The sequence below is a fragment of the Aythya fuligula genome, chromosome 4 (assembly GCF_009819795.1).
Source record: "Aythya fuligula isolate bAytFul2 chromosome 4, bAytFul2.pri, whole genome shotgun sequence".
In the NCBI taxonomy this organism is placed as follows: Eukaryota; Metazoa; Chordata; class Aves; order Anseriformes; family Anatidae; genus Aythya; species Aythya fuligula.
In genome coordinates this window covers 67629718-67651860 of record NC_045562.1, presented here as the reverse complement: position 1 = coordinate 67651860, position 22143 = coordinate 67629718, and the positions used below count along the sequence as shown (strand labels likewise).

General features: G+C 38.7%; 1 protein-coding gene across 2 annotated transcripts in view; it reads left to right on the top strand.

Annotated features, from left to right (window-relative positions):
• The window catches only part of SH3BP2 (SH3 domain binding protein 2), a 37006-nt gene extending 17876 nt beyond the window's left edge, over window positions 1-19130 (top strand). The window contains exons 1-13 of one of the 2 annotated variants that reach the window (XM_032187509.1): window positions 675-947; window positions 6285-6424; window positions 7537-7639; window positions 10026-10143; window positions 10717-10787; window positions 11151-11239; window positions 13109-13174; window positions 13763-14342; window positions 15377-15485; window positions 15801-15856; window positions 16298-16379; window positions 16604-16663; window positions 17114-19130. In XM_032187509.1, coding sequence (XP_032043400.1) covers window positions 838-947; window positions 6285-6424; window positions 7537-7639; window positions 10026-10143; window positions 10717-10787; window positions 11151-11239; window positions 13109-13174; window positions 13763-14342; window positions 15377-15485; window positions 15801-15856; window positions 16298-16379; window positions 16604-16663; window positions 17114-17251 — 1722 coding nt within the window. In that variant the 5' untranslated portion in view covers window positions 675-837 and the 3' untranslated portion in view covers window positions 17252-19130. Of the gene's footprint in view, window positions 1-674; window positions 948-6284; window positions 6425-7536; window positions 7640-10025; window positions 10144-10716; window positions 10788-11150; window positions 11240-13108; window positions 13175-13762; window positions 14343-15376; window positions 15486-15800; window positions 15857-16297; window positions 16380-16603; window positions 16664-17113 lie in introns of those variants that run through there. The other variant, XM_032187510.1, reaches the window with a different exon arrangement.
• The last annotated feature ends 3013 nt before the right edge of the window (window positions 19131-22143 follow it).

Here is a 22143-nt window from a genome sequence, read left to right as displayed (position 1 = left end):
TTTTTGTCTTAACTGAACTTTTTAGCCCAGGGTGTTGGCTAACTCCAGACAAAGCCAGTGAAACATATGAATTCTTTTAAGAGCTCCAAGTGAAAATAATACTGTTCCCAGTGTAAAACAACGGCATTTATTATTCATCATCAGCTGTTGGTACTTGTCCTGTAGAATTGTTGCTCTTTTGTAAGCCCCTTGGATAAGAATTTTATTGCCTCTTGTGGTTTGTGTGGTGTCAGATGTACAGACAAGACTTGCTCCAAAGCATGTATAAGCTGTGCAATCTTTCTAAATAGCCATTGAGTTGGAGAGGGAAGGACGAGCTCCAGCTATAGAGGGGAAAACAGAGGTGAAATACTTATCATAACGTTGTGGTGCGGTGCCAATACCTGAAGCACGAGCTCTTCAGAAGCATGGGCAGCGTTTCTGAACCATACCTCTGCTGGTGTGAGACACGCTGCGAGACAAAAAGCCCACCTTCTTTTCCTCCCATGGGAAAGCAGTTGATTGAAGGGTGGCCAGGAAGCAAGCGAGCACTGGAAAATCCCCTCCGCTGCTTGGCTTGCCGTCTCACGGAGCCTTGATGCGTGCACGGCTTGATTTGCAGCCTCTCTGGGAAATTGGGAAATCTGACAGAGCCTGTGCTGCCCACTGACAGTGGGGGGAAACAGGAAGTAACAAAGGAAACAAGTCATTGCCTCGGCGTCCCTTCTGGCCACACTGCAGCGCAGATGCACAAGCAGCTGGGGCACGGTTTCTTTTCTTTCGTGTGTACGGCAGCTCTCGCAGGCACTTCCAACGTTTCACTCGCAGAGAGCAGGGAAGTGCAGAGATGTGCCTGTCATGCCTGAGAGGGGTCATAAGCTGCTAATGGCGCTGTCATCGCAAAGGAAACAATCGTTTGGGGACAGTGGCAGCAGAAAAGCTATGTGTCGGTCGGGCACGGTCACAAGGTTAGTGCATGTTTCTGGCTTGTGTTTCTGTCTTCTTTCCTCTTTTAGGCATAGAGCAGACTAAAACTAAGAGAAGAAAACTGTATTTAGGAAAAATATTTTTAACTTGTGTGTCTTAGGCAGAAAATTCAAGGGTAAAGAACTGGAAAGGGAGGAGGGGGGAATGGAGAGTGTTGGTTGGAAATGCTCACCTGAAGAGAAAAGCAAGTTGAAGCAAGTTTAACTGAGTAAATGTATTTATAACATGCATCTCAGTCAGGCTGAGTTCTCTGTTTCCTTTGTCCTGTAAGATTTATTTCTTCTTGGAGTGTTTGTGCTGTGCTGTTAATCCTTCTGAGAGACTATTGTGAAAGGGGCTGTTAGAAGTATTAAGAAACAGAACGTGTAACCCCAAAAAGCAGGAGAAATGTGAAAGAGAATTTTAGCAATACTGGACAATATTTAATAAATGGAAAAGAGACCTGAAATTTTTGCAGAAAACAGTGTTACAAACAGATGGTAGATGCGTAGATGGGTGAGTTGGAGAATTATTTTCTGTTCAGAATTGCTGAGAGCAAATTGGAGAAGCTTTTATTTTAGTTTTGCTGTATGTGCAATGTTGCTTCATTTTTGGCTAAGCCTTTTGTGGAGACTGAAATTCCAGTCTTCCTCTGCATTATAAGAGGAATGCGTTTGTTACTGTAAGTTACGTTCAGAAGGAGATTGGCATCCTGTTTTGCTAGGTTTTACTTTCAAAATAGAATTTGAAGATTAAATTCCATTTTATCTCACAACATCCAACGTTTTCTCAGACATAATTTGCATAGAGATTCTTGTGACAACTTAAGATCAGATTTAATTTCTTTTAATGCAGCTTCAGAGGCAGTTTTTTTGTTTGCAGCATGAGCAAACTGGGCTCCAGTACAGACCATAAATATTGCTGTAACAAGTGAGAACTTTTAATATAACTTCTGGCAGCTGTAGCTTCAGTGATGAGGGTAAAGTGTTTTTGTGCCTCTATACTGCAAGACATGGGAATGAACACATTGGCCCTATTTTGTGCTGAAGGTCAGTAAGAACTGAGAGCTCATGGCTCTTCCAGGATGCGATCTTTAGTTGAATCAGCCTGTATTTGCTTTAATTGGGCTGAACACCAACAGCTCTTAAGGCCAGAAGGGGTAAGTGTTCTTCCATAATGTGCTCCAGATTTTTTTATGCAGCAGAATTGTACTTGTACTCGTGGAGGGACTTTTAGCCTGTGCAGCTATGCCCTAGACTCAAATTTAGCTTTCTCTATGCATTGACTGAGGGGATGGGTTAAAATTACTTCACGGGTGTGTACATTTGCATACTACACAACAACATGAGGCTGCTCTCCATTCAGAGTTTGAGTTTGGTAAGTGTTGTTATGGTTTAGGAGAAACTTCTGCATCAGACCAGAGTTACCAGGTGTATGCCATGAAGTGTGAAAGTTCGTGTTTTTTCACGCTGTCGTGACTTTGAAGGTGCTGTTATCTAAAATAAAAAGCAGTTCATCCTGGTAGTGTTTGAGAAAGGTACACTCATATGAGGTAGACTTGGGCTGGCTGTACTCACACATCAGCAATACATTGCAGACTCCTACAGTGTCTCTCCTGCTATGCTTTAGTGTCTGCCATCTCCCTCGCAGGCACAGAATTGCCATGTGGATCTTCTGAGAAACAAAGTGATGGAAGAAGCCCTTCTGCTGTCTGCTGTCATCCTCCTCTGGTTCAGGATATTCATTTCAGTGCTTTTTTTTTTTTGGGGGGGGGGGGGCAGGGGGGAGAAGGTATTTTTAATAGTCATTTCTAATGCATTGGGGACTTAATGGAAAACTCAGTTTAAAACTATGCATCTAGTCCCTTGGTGACAAGAGTGGGAATAAGAATCGAGTAGGTGGCTGTTGAATGAGGCTTGCACAAAACAAGAGTGATGTTACCTTGTGTCAGTTAACAGGACTGGCATCAGAGAACATGGCTTGGCCCCGATGGCACGTAGTGGGCTTTCTGTTGTCTTTGGTGTCTGCTCAGTGGAAGAGGCTTTGCTTAGGCACCTGGGCTGCAAATAGGTAATGGGGTCTTTGGCTTGTAGGGCGAGAATGTAACAGGATAAAAAACACATCTTGGAAATATCTTTCTGTTCTGAATGACCACAGAACGCACAGGCTCTACAGCAACGACTTCAGTGCTTGCTGTTTAGTGCAGCTCATAATGGGACGTTGATCCGCTCCTCATGCAGTAGATTTTAAAAACTTTTATAACAGGAAGTTAAGAGTGGAAGGAGCCATTTCAGAGAGCTAAAGACGACCTTAGTAGCGATGCTAAGATCAGAAAAATCTTTAAGAGCATCCATTCTTCCTTCATCCCACCCCTACAACAAAGATCCTGTGGATAGATGGTTCTGACAGCTTTGTCCCAGCAGAATGATGGAAAACAGCATCTACTGTCCTTCTAGGATAGTTCTGTATTGTTAGAAAAAAAAGGTGGGGGTGGAGAGGAGAAGAGGAAAAAAAAAAGACAATCTTTGACCAAATTAAGATGTTTCAATCCTGAATACCAGTGTCCTCCCTGCATGTGTGTAATTTTGGTCTGAAAGTGCTTGAGGAGCCTACACATGTGATGAGAAGTGGTAAAAGCCACAATGAGACCCAGAAAATATGCTTTTATGCACAGCTGCCCCTAAACCCATTGGAAAACCTGGTATTTGGTGGTCTCTTAAACTCATAAAACATGTCCTTGCCTGCATGGGGTTCAGCCACACCTTTTTGTTCACACAGTTGGGAGGGGGAAGTGTTAAGGTTTGGTCTCTGTTCTCAGAGCCGTTTTCTTGTAAGTAGTCAGAAACAAAAAAACGATTGTGAATAGAGGAAGCAGAACCTGATATTCTGCCGTCCTTCCCGCTCAGTTAAATCCTGTAATCACACCGTAGAACTGGATTCTTTACGCCTTTGTTTCTCTGCTTCCATGATTTATTTTTTTGTCTTCCTGATATTCAGGCTTTTCAGCAGGTGAAGAAAGTGCAGCACCGAGGCACAGTTCAGTGAGTAGCTACCCGTGCAGAAGGCCACCATGACCTAGTCAAATATTTGTGCTTTCTGTATTTACCTAGGGAGGGATACCCTTGTCCCCAGTGTTTGTCATCGGGTCCTAGAAATCTCAGCTTGCTGGTTGTTTTGGATAACCTCCCCGAGGTATTTAACTCTTCCTTTTCTGATGTGTTTTCAACCTAAGTACAATAACACAGGGATTAGTGTTTCATTCCAAACACTAAGTCCTAAGGCTTTTCTTGTTCTTTGTAGAACAAGCACACAGCATTTGAAAACCCACAACGATCTTGAAATGATCTCAAAACTGTTGGATGGCATTGAGACTAATGCTAGGGTTAGAGCAAGAAAACTGAGCTCAGAGTGTATCTGGCTGAATAAAAAGTTTCCATTTTTGCTTAATCTTTTTTTTTTTTTTTTTTTTTTTTTCTGCATGTAACTAGAAACAAACTGAAATCACTTAATTGTAAATTAATTTCATATGTTTGGATGTTGCTGTGCCGGCTCTTAAAAGAAAAATGGAGCTCAGGACTTGCCTTTGTCTTCCTCATTTGAAGGAAATCACTCTTAGCAGCACTGCAGTGTTGTTTGATGACAGCAGCCAGCTGATTAATGCTATTTTCCTCACTTTGACTCTTCTACAATATATGAGTAAATAATTTGAAGGATTCCTTGTGTTTTTTTTTCTTTTTGACTTTTTTCCTTTTAGAGTTTTAGAGTTTTCTTTTTTCTTTAACTATTTTATTAATTCTTAAAAGCTGTGTGTAGCCACTTCTTGGGCCCGTTAATACACTGCTGCAAGGAGGAGGAAGGCATAACGCAGCTTGGAAAGATCTCAATTGTGTAATAAAACCAGGGAGGGGGAAGAGCTCTAGCAGAAGGAAGGATATAGCTGAATACAGCAAAGGTAACAACTCTTGGTGAGTAGGAAGGTACTGGAGGAACACTAGGAAGCCATCGTGTTAGGTGTGAGAACCTTTCTGGAGTCTTGCATCCTGTCTTTTCCACTTGACCCTGTTTTATAGAACTGGGGGACTAAAACCTAATGTTTGTGATTTAAGTTTTTAGGCTGCCTAAAGAATTTCATGGAGTTTGAACTCCCCTGGTATAAATTGTTAGTAATTTCCACCCCTCCCCACGTGTGCATTGTCAGCAAGGGATGAGAGGATCATACTAAATCCTAGGTTGATCCATTGAAAGGTCAATCGACTTGCACATCAGTCTTTTGTGACGCTTATGCAGTGGTTGTGTACTTTACTGCTGGCTCTTAGGTTCCTGCACCGAGCTATGCTGATGACCTCAGTTACTGTCCCTTACCAGGAAAGGAGAAGCAAACAGGATTCACTTGAAGCTCTTCAGTTCTAAACCATTAATTTCTTAAGGACTAATTAACTGGTTTTATTCACAAAGGAATTTCATTAGTTTGCCCCTTACCAGCAGAGGTCTATAGCCCTGCACCTGAGCATGAGAGACCATTTTATGTCTGGGTCACTCTGTCCGTTCAGTTCGTGCATGTTTTTATTTATTACACAGTTGGATTTTTAGCCCAGTTCCTTTGCCAGCTGAAGAAGGGGCTCAGTGATATATCAGAGAGAAGAAACTGCTGCTTAAAAAAATAGTGTTCTTGGTAACTTTTGTAAGATGATAGCAGAAAGAGCGGTAACTGCAAAAGTGCTTGGTGGAGTATGGCATTGATCACTGATATATAAATTAAGTGGTTGTTTGCAGCAATCTGAGATGAACTTGATTTGCACTGGATGTGGTCACGTAAGACGTTCAGTATAAGATAATATTCTAATGCTGTCATGTAGAATAAAACATGTAAGTGTGAGGGGTAAGGAGTATTGCATGCCACAGTTAGTAAAATCTGACTGTTGATTCCCTCGCTGTCCAGAAAATTATATTCTGTGTCCACACGTGGTGGTAGAGAATCTTAGAGAAGTTGATTTTTTTTTTTTCTAGCCACTTGCCTCAATTAATTCTGTTATCATCTGGGGCACTTTAAAATATAAATACCTCAGTAATATTTACTGAACACTCTTCTATTGTTTCAACGCCCGTCAATCACTTTTGAGAACTGCATAAAAATAAATCGGGACTTTCTGCGCCGTGTTTTTTATACCTCGCAAACTTCCTGGAATCTATGAACACCCCCGTCTGTGGTGCATACTTGACTGCTGAACCATGTTAGTCGTTTGGAAAACTTGCTTAAGGAAATAAGCTTTGGTTCTCAGTACTCATTTCCTAAAGTAAAATCTAAATTTGAAACTGTTCTTAATTAATGTAAATTGCAGAACGATGGCCTCAGAAGAACAGGTCTGGCCAGTGCCAATGAAGGCAATTGGAGCACAAAACCTTTTGACGATGCCTGGAGGAGTGACCAAATCAGGATATCTTCATAAAAAAGGAGGCACCCAGCTGCAGATCTTGAAATGTAAGTTGAACGAGGTATTAACTAAATTAAATGTTTTAAATCCTTGCCTTTGGGGCCATAAACACATTTCCTGTTAACGAGCTCTTTTATGAAGGCAGTCTTCATCTTGCTTTGTATTGGATTATAATTTTATTGGAGTATTTGTATGAAAGATGTGTATTGAAAGAATTTGCTCAAATTATTTTGGAATTGTAAATCTTAGATTATAAATACTGTGGTTGAGTTTGTTGGGTTTGGTTTAATCTATTGTCAAGGCCTTCAGAAGTAAGATTTTAAGACAGAAACATGGGATATTTATCAATTTAGAATACTCTTTTCTGAAGGAAATTAGTGCTGAGCTTTTCCTACAGTTGATTATTTGATACTAGAAAAATATCCCTATCTTGTACTGACATTGTGAAGTGGAAATTTTCTCACTGCCGAGATTAGGCTGTACTTAATAGCAGGAATTACTTCTGGAATCAGAACCCATTTACTTGGAGAAAAGTTAAGACTTTGGATTTATTTATATTCTGTTCATTTGCTATACCTGTTTACAACTGAACTGTGTTTATACAACTAAGGGCAAAGATTACTGTCTGATAAAAGGAGGAGAAGTGTTGGCACTCATCTAGCTTTAACAAAGAAAAACAACCATTTTATTGCCAGCTTTATGTATGTATGTATTGCCACCTTTGAGAATAAAGAGATGCTATTATGATTTTGGGGTGAACATAAATATGTATTTGTAGCCTGTGGCTACGTTCCTCCCATCTTGTTTTGGGCTGCACTCTTATGTCAGCTTGTTCCTTCAGTAAAAAAAAAAAAAAAAAAAAAAAAAAAAAACCCAGGTGGAAGTCAGCCTTGCCATCTTTTGGGTTTCTTTTGAAACTGTTTGACCAGCTGCCTCTCAAATGAGGGAAGCAAATACTGCCCTCAGTCCTGAAACTCTGCATGGAGTGCTGCATGCGACTGGTCACCAGCCAGCTGCCACTCAAATAGCTTGTGCCCTTTTGTAAAGATTTATAGAAGTAATTAGGACCTCTTAATTTGGGGAGGGTTACTGTGTAAGAATTGAGTAAAGTACTGCCTTTGAATTTGTATCTTGCTCACTTTTTTCTTTATCTTTTCAGGGCCACTGAGATTCGTGATTATCCACGAGGGATGTATTTACTACTTTAAGAGCAGCACATCTGCATCTCCACAGGGTGCATTTTCTTTGAATGGTTACAACAGGTGAGTTCCAAAGAACTTCCTTAACACCTAAGGGCCTTTTTCTTAACGGGGTGGGGGCTGCCTTTCGTTTTGAACAGGTAAATTCAATTGTGGCTGTTGTTTGGATTAAGCAGTGGTCTCAGATTCCAAGAGATCTGTGTCTTTCAAACTGCATATATGATGTTTTCTGTACTTTGCAAGTGTATACCCTTAATCCTTTGTAATTTCTCTAGTAATGCTGTTAAATTTGCAACCATTGGAATGGGTTTGTGCTTGTTCCTTATTTAATGCAGGCTTTGCACAGACAGGTAGATGTGGATTCTTCAAGACAAATGATCTTTGTTCTCTCATGATTCAATGATCATCAAAAAAAACAGAAAGGAATCAGAAAGGAACACTTACAGATCTCCTGATTCCATGACACTAATTGGTGTCAAAATTGAATCAGTTACAGGAGTGACAAATGAGAGAATGCATGTGCAAAAATGTCTGACTCATTCCACTACTAAATTCCACGCATTCCACACTAAATTTTAATATTTGCTTCTTGACTTGAAGACAAATACATGGCTTTCAAGTTAACTGGTACCCTCAGGATGTTCCTGAGTACAGGAAGCCTACCTGCCATGGGAACCTTAGGAAACTGCTGTTGCAACTGATGCTAAGAAAGGAATGATCAGATACAGAATGTAGAGAAATACCACGTTATTGGTCCTGCAGTTTTATTGTATTTACATACACGTATGTTATCCTTGCACTGCATGATGTTCTCAAACTTGTGGAATAAAGAAGTCTCTTGTTAGAATGGGAGGGCTTTTACGTGAGCACGACATATTTTCTGGGAATGATGCTTAGGATATTATGGCTAAGAAAAAGTAAAGATGAAATTGTTTAAGCAACCTATACTATAACTTGGCCACGATACTAACTTCTGTAATCATGTTTATATACAAAATGAGAAGGAATTTGTGAATGCTAGAGACTTGCTCATTTCTTTTTACGTATCTATGTTTTAGCAACCTGTAGAGACCTTGGTTGGAATTGGGACCAGGTTGTGGTTAGTGTTATGCACAGACATAAACATTATTGAAAAATAAATGAAAGAAACTCATTTATTGGACTGGGTGGTTGCATGAGGCTATGTGAAAACAAATTGCCCTAAGGTTCCCTAAACTTGCATTTTGGATGTTTCATTCAATAGCCTTTAAATGTTAAGAGTGGACAGCAGGTGAGAGAGTGCTGAGTTGTCCAGTGACTCAGAATGTGGGAAGCATTGCTGTCCCTCCCAGCTGTAGGATGGGTATTTCCTGTATTAACATCCCTGTTAGTCTTAAATTAGCAAGTAAAATAACTTGTAGTTCCTTTTGCAGATTTGTTTCAGGCTGGACAAATGCAGAAAACTACAGCATGCAATTTCAAATTGGGGTTGGGGTTCTAAAAAGATGCAATAGCTAATTCTGAAAGAATTTTGCTCTTAGTGCCATCTACAGTGTTGATGGGATTTTATTTATTTATTAATTTCTTTCCAAAATCATGTTTATTTTGATTTGGTACCTAACCAAAAGTCAACTGTCTTTTTAATTTTTGTAGGTTTACAAACCACCTTCTTTAGGACTTACAGAAATCTTGTATTATGTAAGGAAATCAGCAAGTTAAAAAATTTAGGAAACAGAAGGAAAGTTCCAATAATGATTGTAAAAACCTAGATCAGATTTCTCTATGGCTTGTGCTGAGTACTTTCAGATTGTCCACAGTCTTAATACTTTAGTCTCCTAATTTTTTTTCTAAAGCTTTATAGCATGCATTTCCAAATAGTTTTTTGTGTCTGCGAGGATAGAGCAGAAGTTTCTCATTTGAGCATCCTTGGGGGAAAAGATTAAAAAAAAAAAAATTTTACCTAACATAGTTTGTGGAAGAGGTTGAATTAAACTTTAAAAAAATATTAATTTTAAGCACGTGCATTGATCTAGTGTTGTAAGGTAGTACTTATAAGCCAGAAGTGGAAAAATTAAGTTAAATTTTAATATTAGCTCTCTTTGTTTTCTTGGAAAACCCGTGTTGTCATTTCTTCTCTGCCTTTCTGAAATATGGATCACAGACATGGTGTGAAGCTTGTAAATTAACACAGGTCATTAAAATTGTTCACTGAACCAGTCAAAACATCTGTTTATATGTCTGTCTGGTGGTTTAGCCTTTTTTTCCTGTCAGCACTCTTGCGTTATCCTTTATACCACTTTGAAAAGTACTACAAATGCACATATTAGCATTTTGGTGGTGTTTTCTTGGGCTTGGGACTTATTTTCAGCCATAACTGGCAGGTAAAACTGCTTTCTGAGCTTTGTGACTTGCACAGCAGAATTAACTTTACAGATTCAGACGCTAATATATTGGTTATTCTATTTCTCAGGGTTATGCGGGCAGCTGAGGAGACAACATCAAGCAACGTGTTTCCTTTCAAGTTAGTTCACATTAGCAAGAAGCACAGGACGTGGTTTTTTTCTGCTTCATCTGAAGATGAAAGAAAGGTACCTTTCTACTTCAAGGAAAATTAAAGCATAAAAGAAGAAAGCGAATCCTGACTTCCCTAAAATCTATATGAACTGGACATGCAGCTGTAACCTGAATCTGTATTTCTAGTTCTTTGGACTCATCTGAAAATCATGTCTGAAATTTTAACTGAGTGAGAATTCCAGTGGTAATTTAGGGAATGGCTAAAAGTGGCATACTAGATGTCACAGTTTTCTTCACATTCCTGGTTTTACTTTTAGCTAATGAATGAGTATTTGTGTTGTAAACCTTTGATGAAATATGAAAACTGTTCAGTGAAGTCTCCTACCCATAAGCAGACTATGAGCAAGTACACGGGTTTAGGAGTAAAAGCTTTAAATTCACAAATCAAAACTTCAATATTTTAATACATTCATACAGGATCTTAAATGGTCAAAACATTTTGACTAGCAAGTCCTCTCAATAGCTCTATAAAGTCATAAATATTTCACTTGCACAGCCACTCTGGCCATGCAGAGGAAAGATACTGTGCATCTTTGTGTAATGATTTAAAGAATGATGTGTTAAACATTGTGGTTTTGTTTATTTAGAATTGGATGCTATCCCTGAGGAGGGAAATCGATCACTACCATGATAAGAAAGAAACAATAACAGAATTCAGGTATGAAGCCTTAATCCTTATATGCTTTTTTTCTCCCTTTCACGCTAGCTCTTGATTTTGTTGGTTTTGGCTTTTGCACCTACAAATTATTTACTGCCAAATAATAATGGGTGCAATAGGCCCCAAGAACGAAAGGCCTACCTAGTGAAGAGTTGAAAGAGTCCCAATAGGAACATCAATCTTTTTGCTAAGAGAAATCAAAATGCGTAAAATAAAAATAACAGCAGCAACATATTTGGCTGTTGCTACAGCATTAGATTGCTTCTGCATTTCCAGTGTTACTTTGCAGTCCTGCTAAGGGATGTCTTAATTTTTTCAAGACCTATAACAGTGATGCAAAAGGGATTGTCTTTTCTTTTGCAGTGACTCTGGTTCTGATGCAGACAGTTTCTACGGCTCAGTAGAACGTCCCATTGATATCAAGTATTCTCACCACTCAGCAGATAATGAAGGTGACAATTTTAGACACTTATAAGCACTGTTTGATTTTTCTTGTGGATTCTGCAGTATCCCATACCATTCCAGTAGCTTAAACACACTATCTGATCCAGTTTGCATCCAGGAACTATGAATTCTTATTTTTACACGGTGCATAGAATTGCTGTAATTTAATATCAAAACCAGTAGTAAAAAATAAAGGGTGACTACAGAAATTCAGGCCTTGCAAGGTGTCTGACCCCATATTAATACAATCTTTTTTTTTATCTTAATTTTCTATTAAGACTGCATGCTGGAAAGTCTGTAGATCTAGCAAAAAGATGAGATATTTGAGTACGTCCGTAGGTTGTAGTGGAAGTCTTTGCTATAATTGATGCTAATTGAATATTATTGACAATAATTTAATATAATTATAATAGTAGGATGTTAGTCACTTAAAAGTATGTCCTAAGAACATCTTTTGACAATGTGGTAAGACCTTTTGGAGCTAGCTGCCTCCCATATTGTCTGTAAAGTTGATTCACCTGTCCTGCAAAAGAAGCAGTAATTCACATCGGGATGTTGTTTCATTTGTGTTGTAGTCTGCTTAGTATGAAAGAGAATGGCTTACCCTCCCAGTTCAGGAAGATCTCACATTAGGCATACAAATGGTCTACGTGAAGTGCATAGGATAACATTCTTTAAAGACTTTCAAACTGAGTAACTCTTTGAAGAAAAGCTCCAAGAATCTCATTCTTAGCAGAGTCTGTTTTCAATTCTGTTTGATACCTGGTTGTTGCTGGAGCTGCTTCACAGTAAACAATTCTGGCTGAGTGTGTTTATTTTGTAATTAGAGATGAGGTTATTATAGGAAGCCTGTCAGATAGGTATTCCCAGCGTATTTCAACAATTACCTTCTTAGCCAGGAAACACAGTAAAATCCAGCATGAGAAGACTTGCCTCATGGTTCAGATAGTCCCTTTAAGTAGGCATTTTCCCATCTGCTCTCTTAAATTTCTGCCCCAAGGGCAGGGATGATTGGAGCAAGTAATCCCGTTTCCTGAAAGGAATTTCCTGGCCCTTTTTCCTGACTAGGACAAAAAAAAAAAGTGGGAGCTTGATTCTTTAGGAAATCCGGTTTGATTGTTGCAAAGCAGAGGAAAACAGACTCATCAGCATTTTGTATAGAGTTGTGGTTTAGGACTTCAGTGTTTACGGGATGGAAGGGATGTATACGATGGGAATCACATTTGAAGAAGCTCAGAAGGGCTTCAAATAAGGAAAATTAGAACAGCTAACTGATTTTATCAGAACCTCTCTCTTTTTTTTTTTTTTTTTTTTTAACGTATTTCTTTGGGGAAGTACTATGCATTGTCCTTAAGGCTCCTCTCATAGCCAATGATGAGAAATTACTGCCTAGAAGTAGCATGCTTTTTATGTCTTGATTATCCTGCCTTCCAGTTAAAGGCAGCACTGAAATAATTTATTTGTTGTGATGCATCTTTCTGTTGCCAGATTAAGGCAAAACAACTACTTGTTTTGTAGATCATGAGGCTTGCTTAGGCATCCATGTTGCAACATCATAAATGTTTTTGTGATAGGGTTGCTTTTGGATTGTTGTGTTTTTACTCTTCCAATTAGTTTTCCCAGTATGTCAGTTTGCAGCTGTGCCTCTGTAACCAATGTGATTTTTTTCTGAGGAAGGCTATGCCACTAGAAAGTTTCACCAGAAAATGTACTTTAATTTGAAAGATGGAGGAAAATGTAATATGTGAGAGAGGTAGACTTTTTTCCCATTTTTTTCCACCTTTTTTAATGAAAAATAGTTGTTAGAAAGCAATAAATATTCTTACTTGGTTCCAGTAGTACTTGTCAGAGTCTGACACACTGAATTTTGTCTGCAGATTATGACCAGGAGGAAGAGGAAGAGTCTTACTTGCAACCAGATACTTCTGACATAGTGAAAGATGGTAAGTGATTTCTTTATTCCCTTCATCGAAGGCCCCACAAAAGGCCTGCAGCGAAGGTAATATTCATGTGGAATGCCAGGTTGTGGTTTTAGTCGTATCTAAAGCAATGCAGGTGGTAAAATAACCAAAGTAATGTGTAGGTATCTAATCTTGAGAGAGATTAAAGATACTTTTGACGTTTTGAGAGGTCAAAAGGGCCTAGTAGTAGGAGTAACAATATACAGAAAGTGTTATGTGCCTTTTAGGGCATGGTTTCTGGCAAGTCTCCTGCCGTGGAAGGACCTTTCTAAGGTCATCAGTCAGGAAGAGGGGTAATGCTGTTAGCGTGGTTTGTTCTTTATTTTTAAGAAAGGAAAAAATCTGTGCCAAGTTGACATAAGCCATGCCTGAATAAAATTGCAGGTGTTCACTACATGCAACGTTTCAGTTACGCTGAAAGCTGAATGTTTATCCAGCATTTCAGGAACTGTCAGATCAGGTGTTAATAACATAATATTAAATCACATAAATAAACCTGAAGAGCCTAGTTTCTTGACACGTTTTATTTCCCCTCAACATGCCACATTTTCTGGATGTTTCTTTGTGCAGATATCTTGGTCCTGCCCCCAGCCTACCCACCTCCACCAGTTCCTCATGTCAGAAAAGCTGCCTACTCTGAATCAAGATCACAATCTTTTGCCGGCAAATCTGCTGGACCAGCACCGCCACCACCTCCTAAAAGAAGCCTACCTGACATCAAACCAGAGGATTTCTTCAGTGCGAGAGAACCCCGAGCTGAATGTAATCTAAAGATTCAATCCTCAAACTGGAGACCAAGTGAACAGCCACCCCCTGTGCCCCCTTTACCTCTTTTCAAAAAGCCTGCGTGTAGCAAAGAATCTTGCTCGCTGCCTCCAGAACCTCTGCCTCTATCGCACGTTCTCAACACTCCAGAAGGATGCGAGAAGCTAAAAACTCTAAACCTTTCACCACGAACTCCTCCTCCAGTGCCAAGCAGTAAACCCAAGTTGTCCCAGTTAACTGAAAGAACAGCAGAGAGCAAGGTGCCAAAAGAACACAGTAAACCTGGACTGTTTGTGCCACCAGTGCTTCCAAAGCCACCTGTGCCAGGCCACCAGCATCCTGGATTCAAACCGAGGCCAGAGAAGCCTTCAGGCCCCCAGTTACAGTAAGTACAAAAATAGAACCTAGTATCAAAGTTTCCACTGAGTTTACTTGTCAGATTCTTGTCAATGCATGTTGTTCTTCCCAGCACCATCCCTGTTTTCCTCAGTGGCACGCTTGTTTGCCTAGGTATTTGCTATCTGGAAACTTTGCACTGAATTTCACTTCTGAAATTATTCAGAAAGAAACAGTCGACAATTTTTTTTTTAAATTACACGAATCTTTGTAGTCTGCTTTGAGGTGTGCTTTAGACTTAAAAGCCTTTGATCACAATGAATAAGAAACCTTCATGTCACTGTCACTGAACCACAAAAACAATTTTAGGCTTCTTTGGAGACAGGAAATGTTTCATCTCATATTAAGGTCATCTTTAGTGCAAGGGATGTGGGACTGGCTATGGTGCTGAGGCAGATGGAAATATTTTTGCCCCTTGGATCATTCACCTTTAAAAAAGAAATGAAAAATAATTAAAAACAAAACAAAACTCTTTAAAGGCAGCACAAGAAAGAGATTGATTTACTAGAGTGGCTCCAGCCACCAAGATGTCTGATGGGCTGTAGCCCGTAATATGTGAGGAGAGGCTGAGAGAACTTGCTGAGTTCAACCTTTAGGAAGGTGTCACTGCTCTCTACAACTACTTAATGGGGGGATGGAGAAGACAGAGCAAGACCTCAGAGATCTGCAGGGATAGGATAAGAGGCAACAGACAAAAATCATGGGAAATTAGGTAGATATCAGGAAAAGCTTTTCACCTTGTGGATGGTCAACTTGGAGAGGCTGTGCAATTTCCAACCTTGGAGATACCTGACTGGATACAGTGAGCTATTTGGACCTGCTTTGAACAAGAGCTTGGACTAAATGATACAATTTAGGTTGAAAGATGTCCCTTACACCTAAATTATTCTGTAATTCTAGGGCTGGCAAGTCCTAAACTGAAATTTCCTCTTTAGCTCTAGTTTTATTAGCCCCTCAGTTTTGTGTATATTTGTTCTGCTTTCCTGAGGAGGTGTCCTTCAGTTTTGGTTTTGTTTCTGCCAGGAGATCACCACCAGATGGGCAGAGTTTTAGAAGCTTCTCATTTGAAAAGCCAGCAGTGCCCTCCAAGCCAAATCAAGCGAGTGATGATTCTGATGGCGACTACGAAAAAGTAAGATCAAGCAGACAATCCGTTCTCAAAAGGCTGATTTTCTTGCTTTCTTTGGGGTGGCTTGGGGCATATTTCAGGAGAAAAAAGAGCCTTCTGAAAACACAATGCTGCTTGGTTCTCAGCTTTAAGGAATGCCTTGATAAATTCTGCATTCTAATATTTGATGTAAAGGAGTAAGAAGCATAAAGTAAAGATTAAAGCACCATTAACTAATTCAGATACTGATGGCTGTAGCTTATCTGCATAGTGTGTTGTTAGTATTTTGTATTTTCATTGGCCTGTGTGGAGATTTACTTTCTTTGTATTTTCCTACAGGTTGGGCTGCCTACTTCAGTATTTCTTAATACCTCTGAATCCTTCGAAGTTGAAAGGTAGATGTGATTTTTAAAACACTTGCCTAAAGTCCTACAAATCCTGCACTGAACAGTAGTCCAAAAATAACTTTGAGATCTGTAACTTCTGTTTAAAACACAGGAAAAGTATTTGAATTACTTTAATATGGAAATTACTTTCTGGGGGAGTTAGGTCAGTCCTCATGTATCAGTTGAGAATACAGAGTAATTGCAAAATGATTTTATTCCATCTGGAAATGGCTGTTCTGCCAGGATGAATGGGACAGAAAGCACAGAAACACTTTCGTCTGTGCTGCTTTACTGATTCAGATGCTAGAACAGTAAAATTCTATCAGATATGATATACTACGAATTATTATAACTGAAAACAGAGATTTTCAATAAGAATTACAAGAACTACACACCTTAATTATCTGATTCAGAAAATGCTAACATACGTAATTGCTGTATTATTTTTAGGACATTCAAAGCTACTAGCCCAAGGGGACAGCCACAAAATGGATTATACTGCATTAGAAACTCATCTACAAAGGCTGGAAAGGTAACTTGCAATTGCTGAATCTACCCTCTAAAAGCTTTTTTTTTGAGTTAGAGATGCAGTATCTTTTATATGGTGAAAGCACTTAACAACTTAGATATGCTCTTTCCTTAATGAAGGAAAATCTGAGACTCTGTCATAACTTGAGTGAATTTTTTATTCCTTAATAATGCATTGACTTGGAAGAGATTATCAGCAGAACTGATTATCTTGCATTTTTCTTTAAGGTATTGGTTGTATGGGATCAATCAGCAGAAAAAGTGAGAAACTACAGAATATTTGAAAAGGTTTGTAGCTCCGCTAAAAATGCACTTCTTGTGTATGTGTATCTACGTATGAATCTCGTGTGTGTACGTGTATAGCAAGTCAAAGGTGAAACTTCTTCCCATTCCTAAAAGTAAAAATAAGCTGATCTACAAATATTTGTTTTACGGTGAGAGTTTGAGTACTCAGATCTGGGCCTTCCAATTGCCATACTGTACAAAAGACAAAGTAGCTGCAGATGTCCAAATCTAAACTTCAGCTTGTCAAATTCTAAAGGAATTACTACTAAATTATTGAGTTTAATTTGGACTTATTTGTTTAAGTGACAAGCTTGCAAAGCAGCAGCTTGTCTGAACGAAGTTCTGATAATGATTTTTTGGTGGTGGTGGTGGCTGTTTTTGTTTGTTTGTTTGTTTTTACCATTGAATAGGAAACTACTGCTAATGACTGCATATGTTTTTGTTGTACAACAGGAAAGCAAGTTTTACCTGGATGCAGACATCATGTTTCTGAACATGGGGAGTCTGGTTGAATACTACAGCACTCACGTCTTACCTAGTCACGACAGCCTGATTCTTCGGTGTCCTTACGGTTACTCTAAACCAAGGTGATGCAGCTGGTGTAATTCACTGATGCAGAGGAAAACCAGGTTCCTTACCGCCCTTGAATTAAGTGTGGGCTCCTACCACTTCTGGACTTCCTGTTGTTTGCACACAAAAACTGAGTCCGTTTCAACCACTTGTTCTCATGTGAACTAGGACTCCATTTAATGAACTCTATAAAACTTTGCAATCCAGATCAGTGGATTTGATGACCACTTTGAGAAAGATCTCAACTGACTTTTCTGTGAAATCTGTCCGGGACTCATAAATTTTTTCTAAAACTGCTGCTATTACTAATCTTCTTGGAATGTGGAGGAGAACAATGTCCACACGAACAAAGAAGTGTTGTGAACGCAACCCATGTGGAAACAAGAAACTTCTGAAAGTACATCAGAATTCATTTGTGACGGGGAATACTAATATTCTGACTTGAAGGTATTATTCCTTAAGTCAGCATCGGTGCTTAACTGAGAGGTTTTTTTTGTATTACTTGTATAGTTGATGTGTAAATAACGAGTCTTTTGTGCAAATAATTTGGTTTACTACAGGTAAAGATGATCAAGAAATGCATGCGGCTTTATTTAAGCCACCTCAAACCTAAATGTAACTTCTGATTACAGTGTCTGCAGTAATCAATTGGGAAACTGTCCAACTGATACGCTTATGGTATCCCACTTCCTACTTAATTGTGAACACTTGAGATAGGCTTGGAATAATATTGATTTAGCTTTATGGGAGTCCCATTCCTTACATCTGAACCAGAAAGGAAGATGCATAATATGGCTGTGAGAGAGAGAAAATATCACTCAGCAGTTTGTAATTGTGTGGAAAAATAAAAGTTTTTAACTTGCTATCAGCACTATCAAGTGATAGGTGTTAGCAGGGTGCTTGTAATTTTAATTCCCCAATACTCTGGGGACAGGTGGTCTTAAAAACAAAGCTTGATAGTCATGCTGAAATTGCCCTACTCCTGAATTTTAATAAAGAGGAGAAAGCTGTTTTAATGACCTGTGAAAATAACTTTGTTAATTCAAAAGGATTGTAAAAATGATCTTATTTCTAAATAAAGCAAGTTTGAGACTTGCTTTAAAAAATGCTGTAAATCATAAAACAGGAGAAGTTATCTGGTTTCTGTCAGTCTGAATCCAGATGCATAAAATTCACTTTTCTGTTACCTTTACAAAGTCTATACAAGGCGGTTTTGATCTCGTTAAAATTAAAAGGTCACAGCTTAAAAAACATAAAATTTTTACCGACTTTTTGTTTATGAAAACAATAAAATAGGATTTAATCCCTAAGGGATTTTTTGTAATAAGATGTAATAGTAGGATACACAGAGCCAGCAGTTGTTGCCTTGGTTCCTATCTTTTGTCTGAGACAGACATACACGATATCAGTCGTATGATTTCTGCTCCCACGATAATAGGTTTTGTGAGCATCAATTAAAGAATGTGCAGTACTTAAATTTCAGATCATTGGATATTTATAATTTGTAGTTCTATTCAATGAGTATCCCTGTGGTTCACTGCTCTGATGTGATCCATTCTGTAAAGTAAGCTCAGCCTACAAAGCACATAAAAAATGTTGGCTTTTTAAAATGTGTATAACTGTATTTTAGGCAAGTTCTAGTTTCTTACAGTATTTGTAAGTACTGTTTACAGAGTAAATTGTTCTCTTTCTGGGAATAACTGACTTCACTGTGTTGTGACAGTCATAATGATATCTTTGGGTCCTGATTCAGGTATTTAAATTTTTTTTGCAATCAGATACTCTCAAGATTTTTCAACTGTAAAAATACCTATGTAATCCAGTACATATAAAACATAACACTTTCTTTACCTGTATAATAGAAGACTTGCAAATATGTAAATGTTAATTTCCTTTTTTATACAAACGTATGTATTTCTGAAGTGGATAAACTTCTAATGCCAATTCACCTGGTTTTGTGCAGTCTCATTGAACTTCACGGGTATGTGTTCTAATATTCTTGCTTGTAATTGTGGTAAACAGAAGAGAATTTGTTTTCAGCCCTCTTGAAACAATTCTTTGTGCAAGCAACACTACGAGAAATGGGGCATTCTGGTCATCAGTGTGGCTGGGGGTGGAAATTAGCCGTTTATCATTCATTTTATCTATGGACACAAAGTGCAGGTACGACCTGCACTTTTTTTTTTTTTTTTAAAAAAAAAAAAGAAAAGCGTCGCAGAGGAACAGTTTTCAAAGGACTTCCTCAGCAGCTTGCTGGGGAGAAGAGGGCCTTCCCATTTCCCAGCACCTAACAGCCCTTCTGTTCACAAATGTCTCTGCTATCTCCAGAATCCAAGGTAGGCAGTACAGGTAGGTAGGGACATATTAGATTATTCCTGCATCCTTCCAGATACTGGTAGAAGAGTTCCAAACAAATCTGAAATCACTTATGCTCTCTTCTGAATCCTTTTGCTCCTACATATTTTTCTAGTCCGTTTTGTGAAGAATTAGATGAAGTTTCTGGTGTTTGTAGGAAGGAAAAGCACAGCTAGAGCACGTGACTCAGGGTCTGTCTCCATTACTTCTTATTAGCCTGTTTTGCCTCTTTTCTACACCACAAATCAGCTTCTTGCATATATATATATATATCTATACACACACATACACACACACATTGCAAGCTCCATATCTTTAAAATGGTTTGCGGAGGAGCATCAAAGCGGTAGTTGGTCATGCCAAGAAATGCAGTTTGTGAGTTTGGTAACACGCAAGTTGAAATAGTTTATACTAGTTTTAGAAAAAGTCTTGCCTTTTCTATCTAAACTTCCAATAAAGCTTTTTAAGTGGTAATTGCGGGGGAGTTACTTTTCTAGGGGAAAAAATTAATGTGGTTTGGAAAATACAGTTTTAAACAAGGAACTGGCAATCAATGTAGCATAATCATAGGGACAAAAAAAGGGAATCTGGTATCGAGAATTTTCCTATGAAAATGCAGGTGCTACATCCTGCTGCTCTGTGTCAGCAGCTTGGCACCCATCTCCTAGATCAGAACGTAACAGTTCGTACAGGCATGTAAATAAGCAATGGGAGTATTCGTGCCCTCGGGTTCCTCATGCTTTGGGGAAGTTCCAGAGGACTGAAGATTTCCGAAGCTTTGAGTGTAATTAGTTTGAATTTGGTGACATCTGCTGGTCAGCCTGTTCCGTGCAGCAGCCCCAGCACCAGGAATACAGCTACAAAATGCGTATAGAAGGCAGTCGGGTAGAAATCATTCCTAAATGACTTTGGATAGAAGCTAGAGATTAAACCTTAACTTCAGGCAAAAACTTGATGAGCCAGGTCTTTGAAGCTTAAGACATCTTTTGGCTCATGTTTCTTACATACGTAGCAATGTTCTTTAGCAAAATTACTCATCTGAATGTCTTTTAATCTTGATGATGACAAAATTAATTGTATTTTATATTCCTGTGTTTAAATTACTCTTAAAAAACCTACTTTGAGGTAGAATTTACATAATGTTAGACATCTGAGCACTTAAATTCTTGGCATCATGAGGCAGTGAAGAGTTGTTCTGAACATTAAATACTTCACCTAGCAGCAGCAAAGTGTGTGATGTAATAGTTTGTATCTTACTAAGCAGCCAACTTCTTACAGTAATTTTTTTTGAGCAATAGGAGCACTTGAGATGACCACGATTACAGCCTCTTAAATAGGTTCTTGTATGAAACAAACAAACAAACCTCAATTTACCAAACAATAAATAAATACCAAATAATAAATGCTATTAAAACTATCACAGACTAGATAGCATTTGAGTTCACTTTAGCACTTCAGTTTGCCAAATATTAAAGATCAGTGAGCTTAGAGTCTGTAGCAAGTCTTGTAGCACAGTCAACCCCCAGATCCACTCCCCCAGGATTTCCACTCCTGTATCTTAAATGCAGGATAGTCATTGCTATCTCCTATCTGTACCTCATTCCTTAGGATATATTTACTAGGGAAGCAATTAATCCAGTCTCTCAGGTTTATGACATGCATGGCCACGCAAGAATTGTTTTTAATGTAGTTTTACTTCCACATAACTCAAAGTTATTTTGTACAAAAATGACAGTAATTATTGTCTGTAGGATTAGATCTCTGGACATATATGGGAAGATGAAAAAAGGTGTCTAACCCTTGTTTGAGTGAGTGCTTCACTTTTTACCAGCCACGTCATATTAACTCCCTCGGTGTACAACCTGAATCCAGCTGGTTCCTGTAGTGGAAGGCCAACGTGCACTTAAATTCTGACCTTGCAAGCTTTTTGGCATGGCCAGAGTTTTGCAATTGAAGGCCAGTAGCGAGCCTTCAGGATACCCCAAGAGCACAGAAAAAAGAATAGTCTATTCTATGGGAACAGGGCTTTCCTACAGGACAAATAAGGGAACATGTTTCAGGTGTGGGCTCCCAAGCTGTCTGTTTTGGGCCTCAGTGATTCTGCCGTGCTTTGATTTACATTGCGCTAGCATTCATACTCATTTTTCCAAGTAAATGCCAGCCGCACCCTAACCGTGGGGATGCTGCTGAGAATGTGCCTTTTGGAAATTAAATGGGATACAAAGGAATTCAAAATTTGTTATTCTAACATTACAAAGCTTCTTCCAAGATTAATTTTCTCCTGTATATAATAAGAATAATTAACTAATAATTTAAAATAATTTTCTCATGTTTCTAAGCCCTTTTCATTACTTTGAACTTGCCCTGTTATCTTTTTTTTTTTTTTTTGGTCCTTTCTTTGTTTTATTCTCCTTGGTCTGTTTTTAGGTACTAGCTCTTCAGAAGGAATAGCTTCTGTTAGTGGCACTTCTGCTACTAGTGTATGACAGAGTAACTAAAAAGAACCTCAGCAGTGTTAGTAACGCTAGAATTAGTATAGAAGCAACCCGTAATGAACG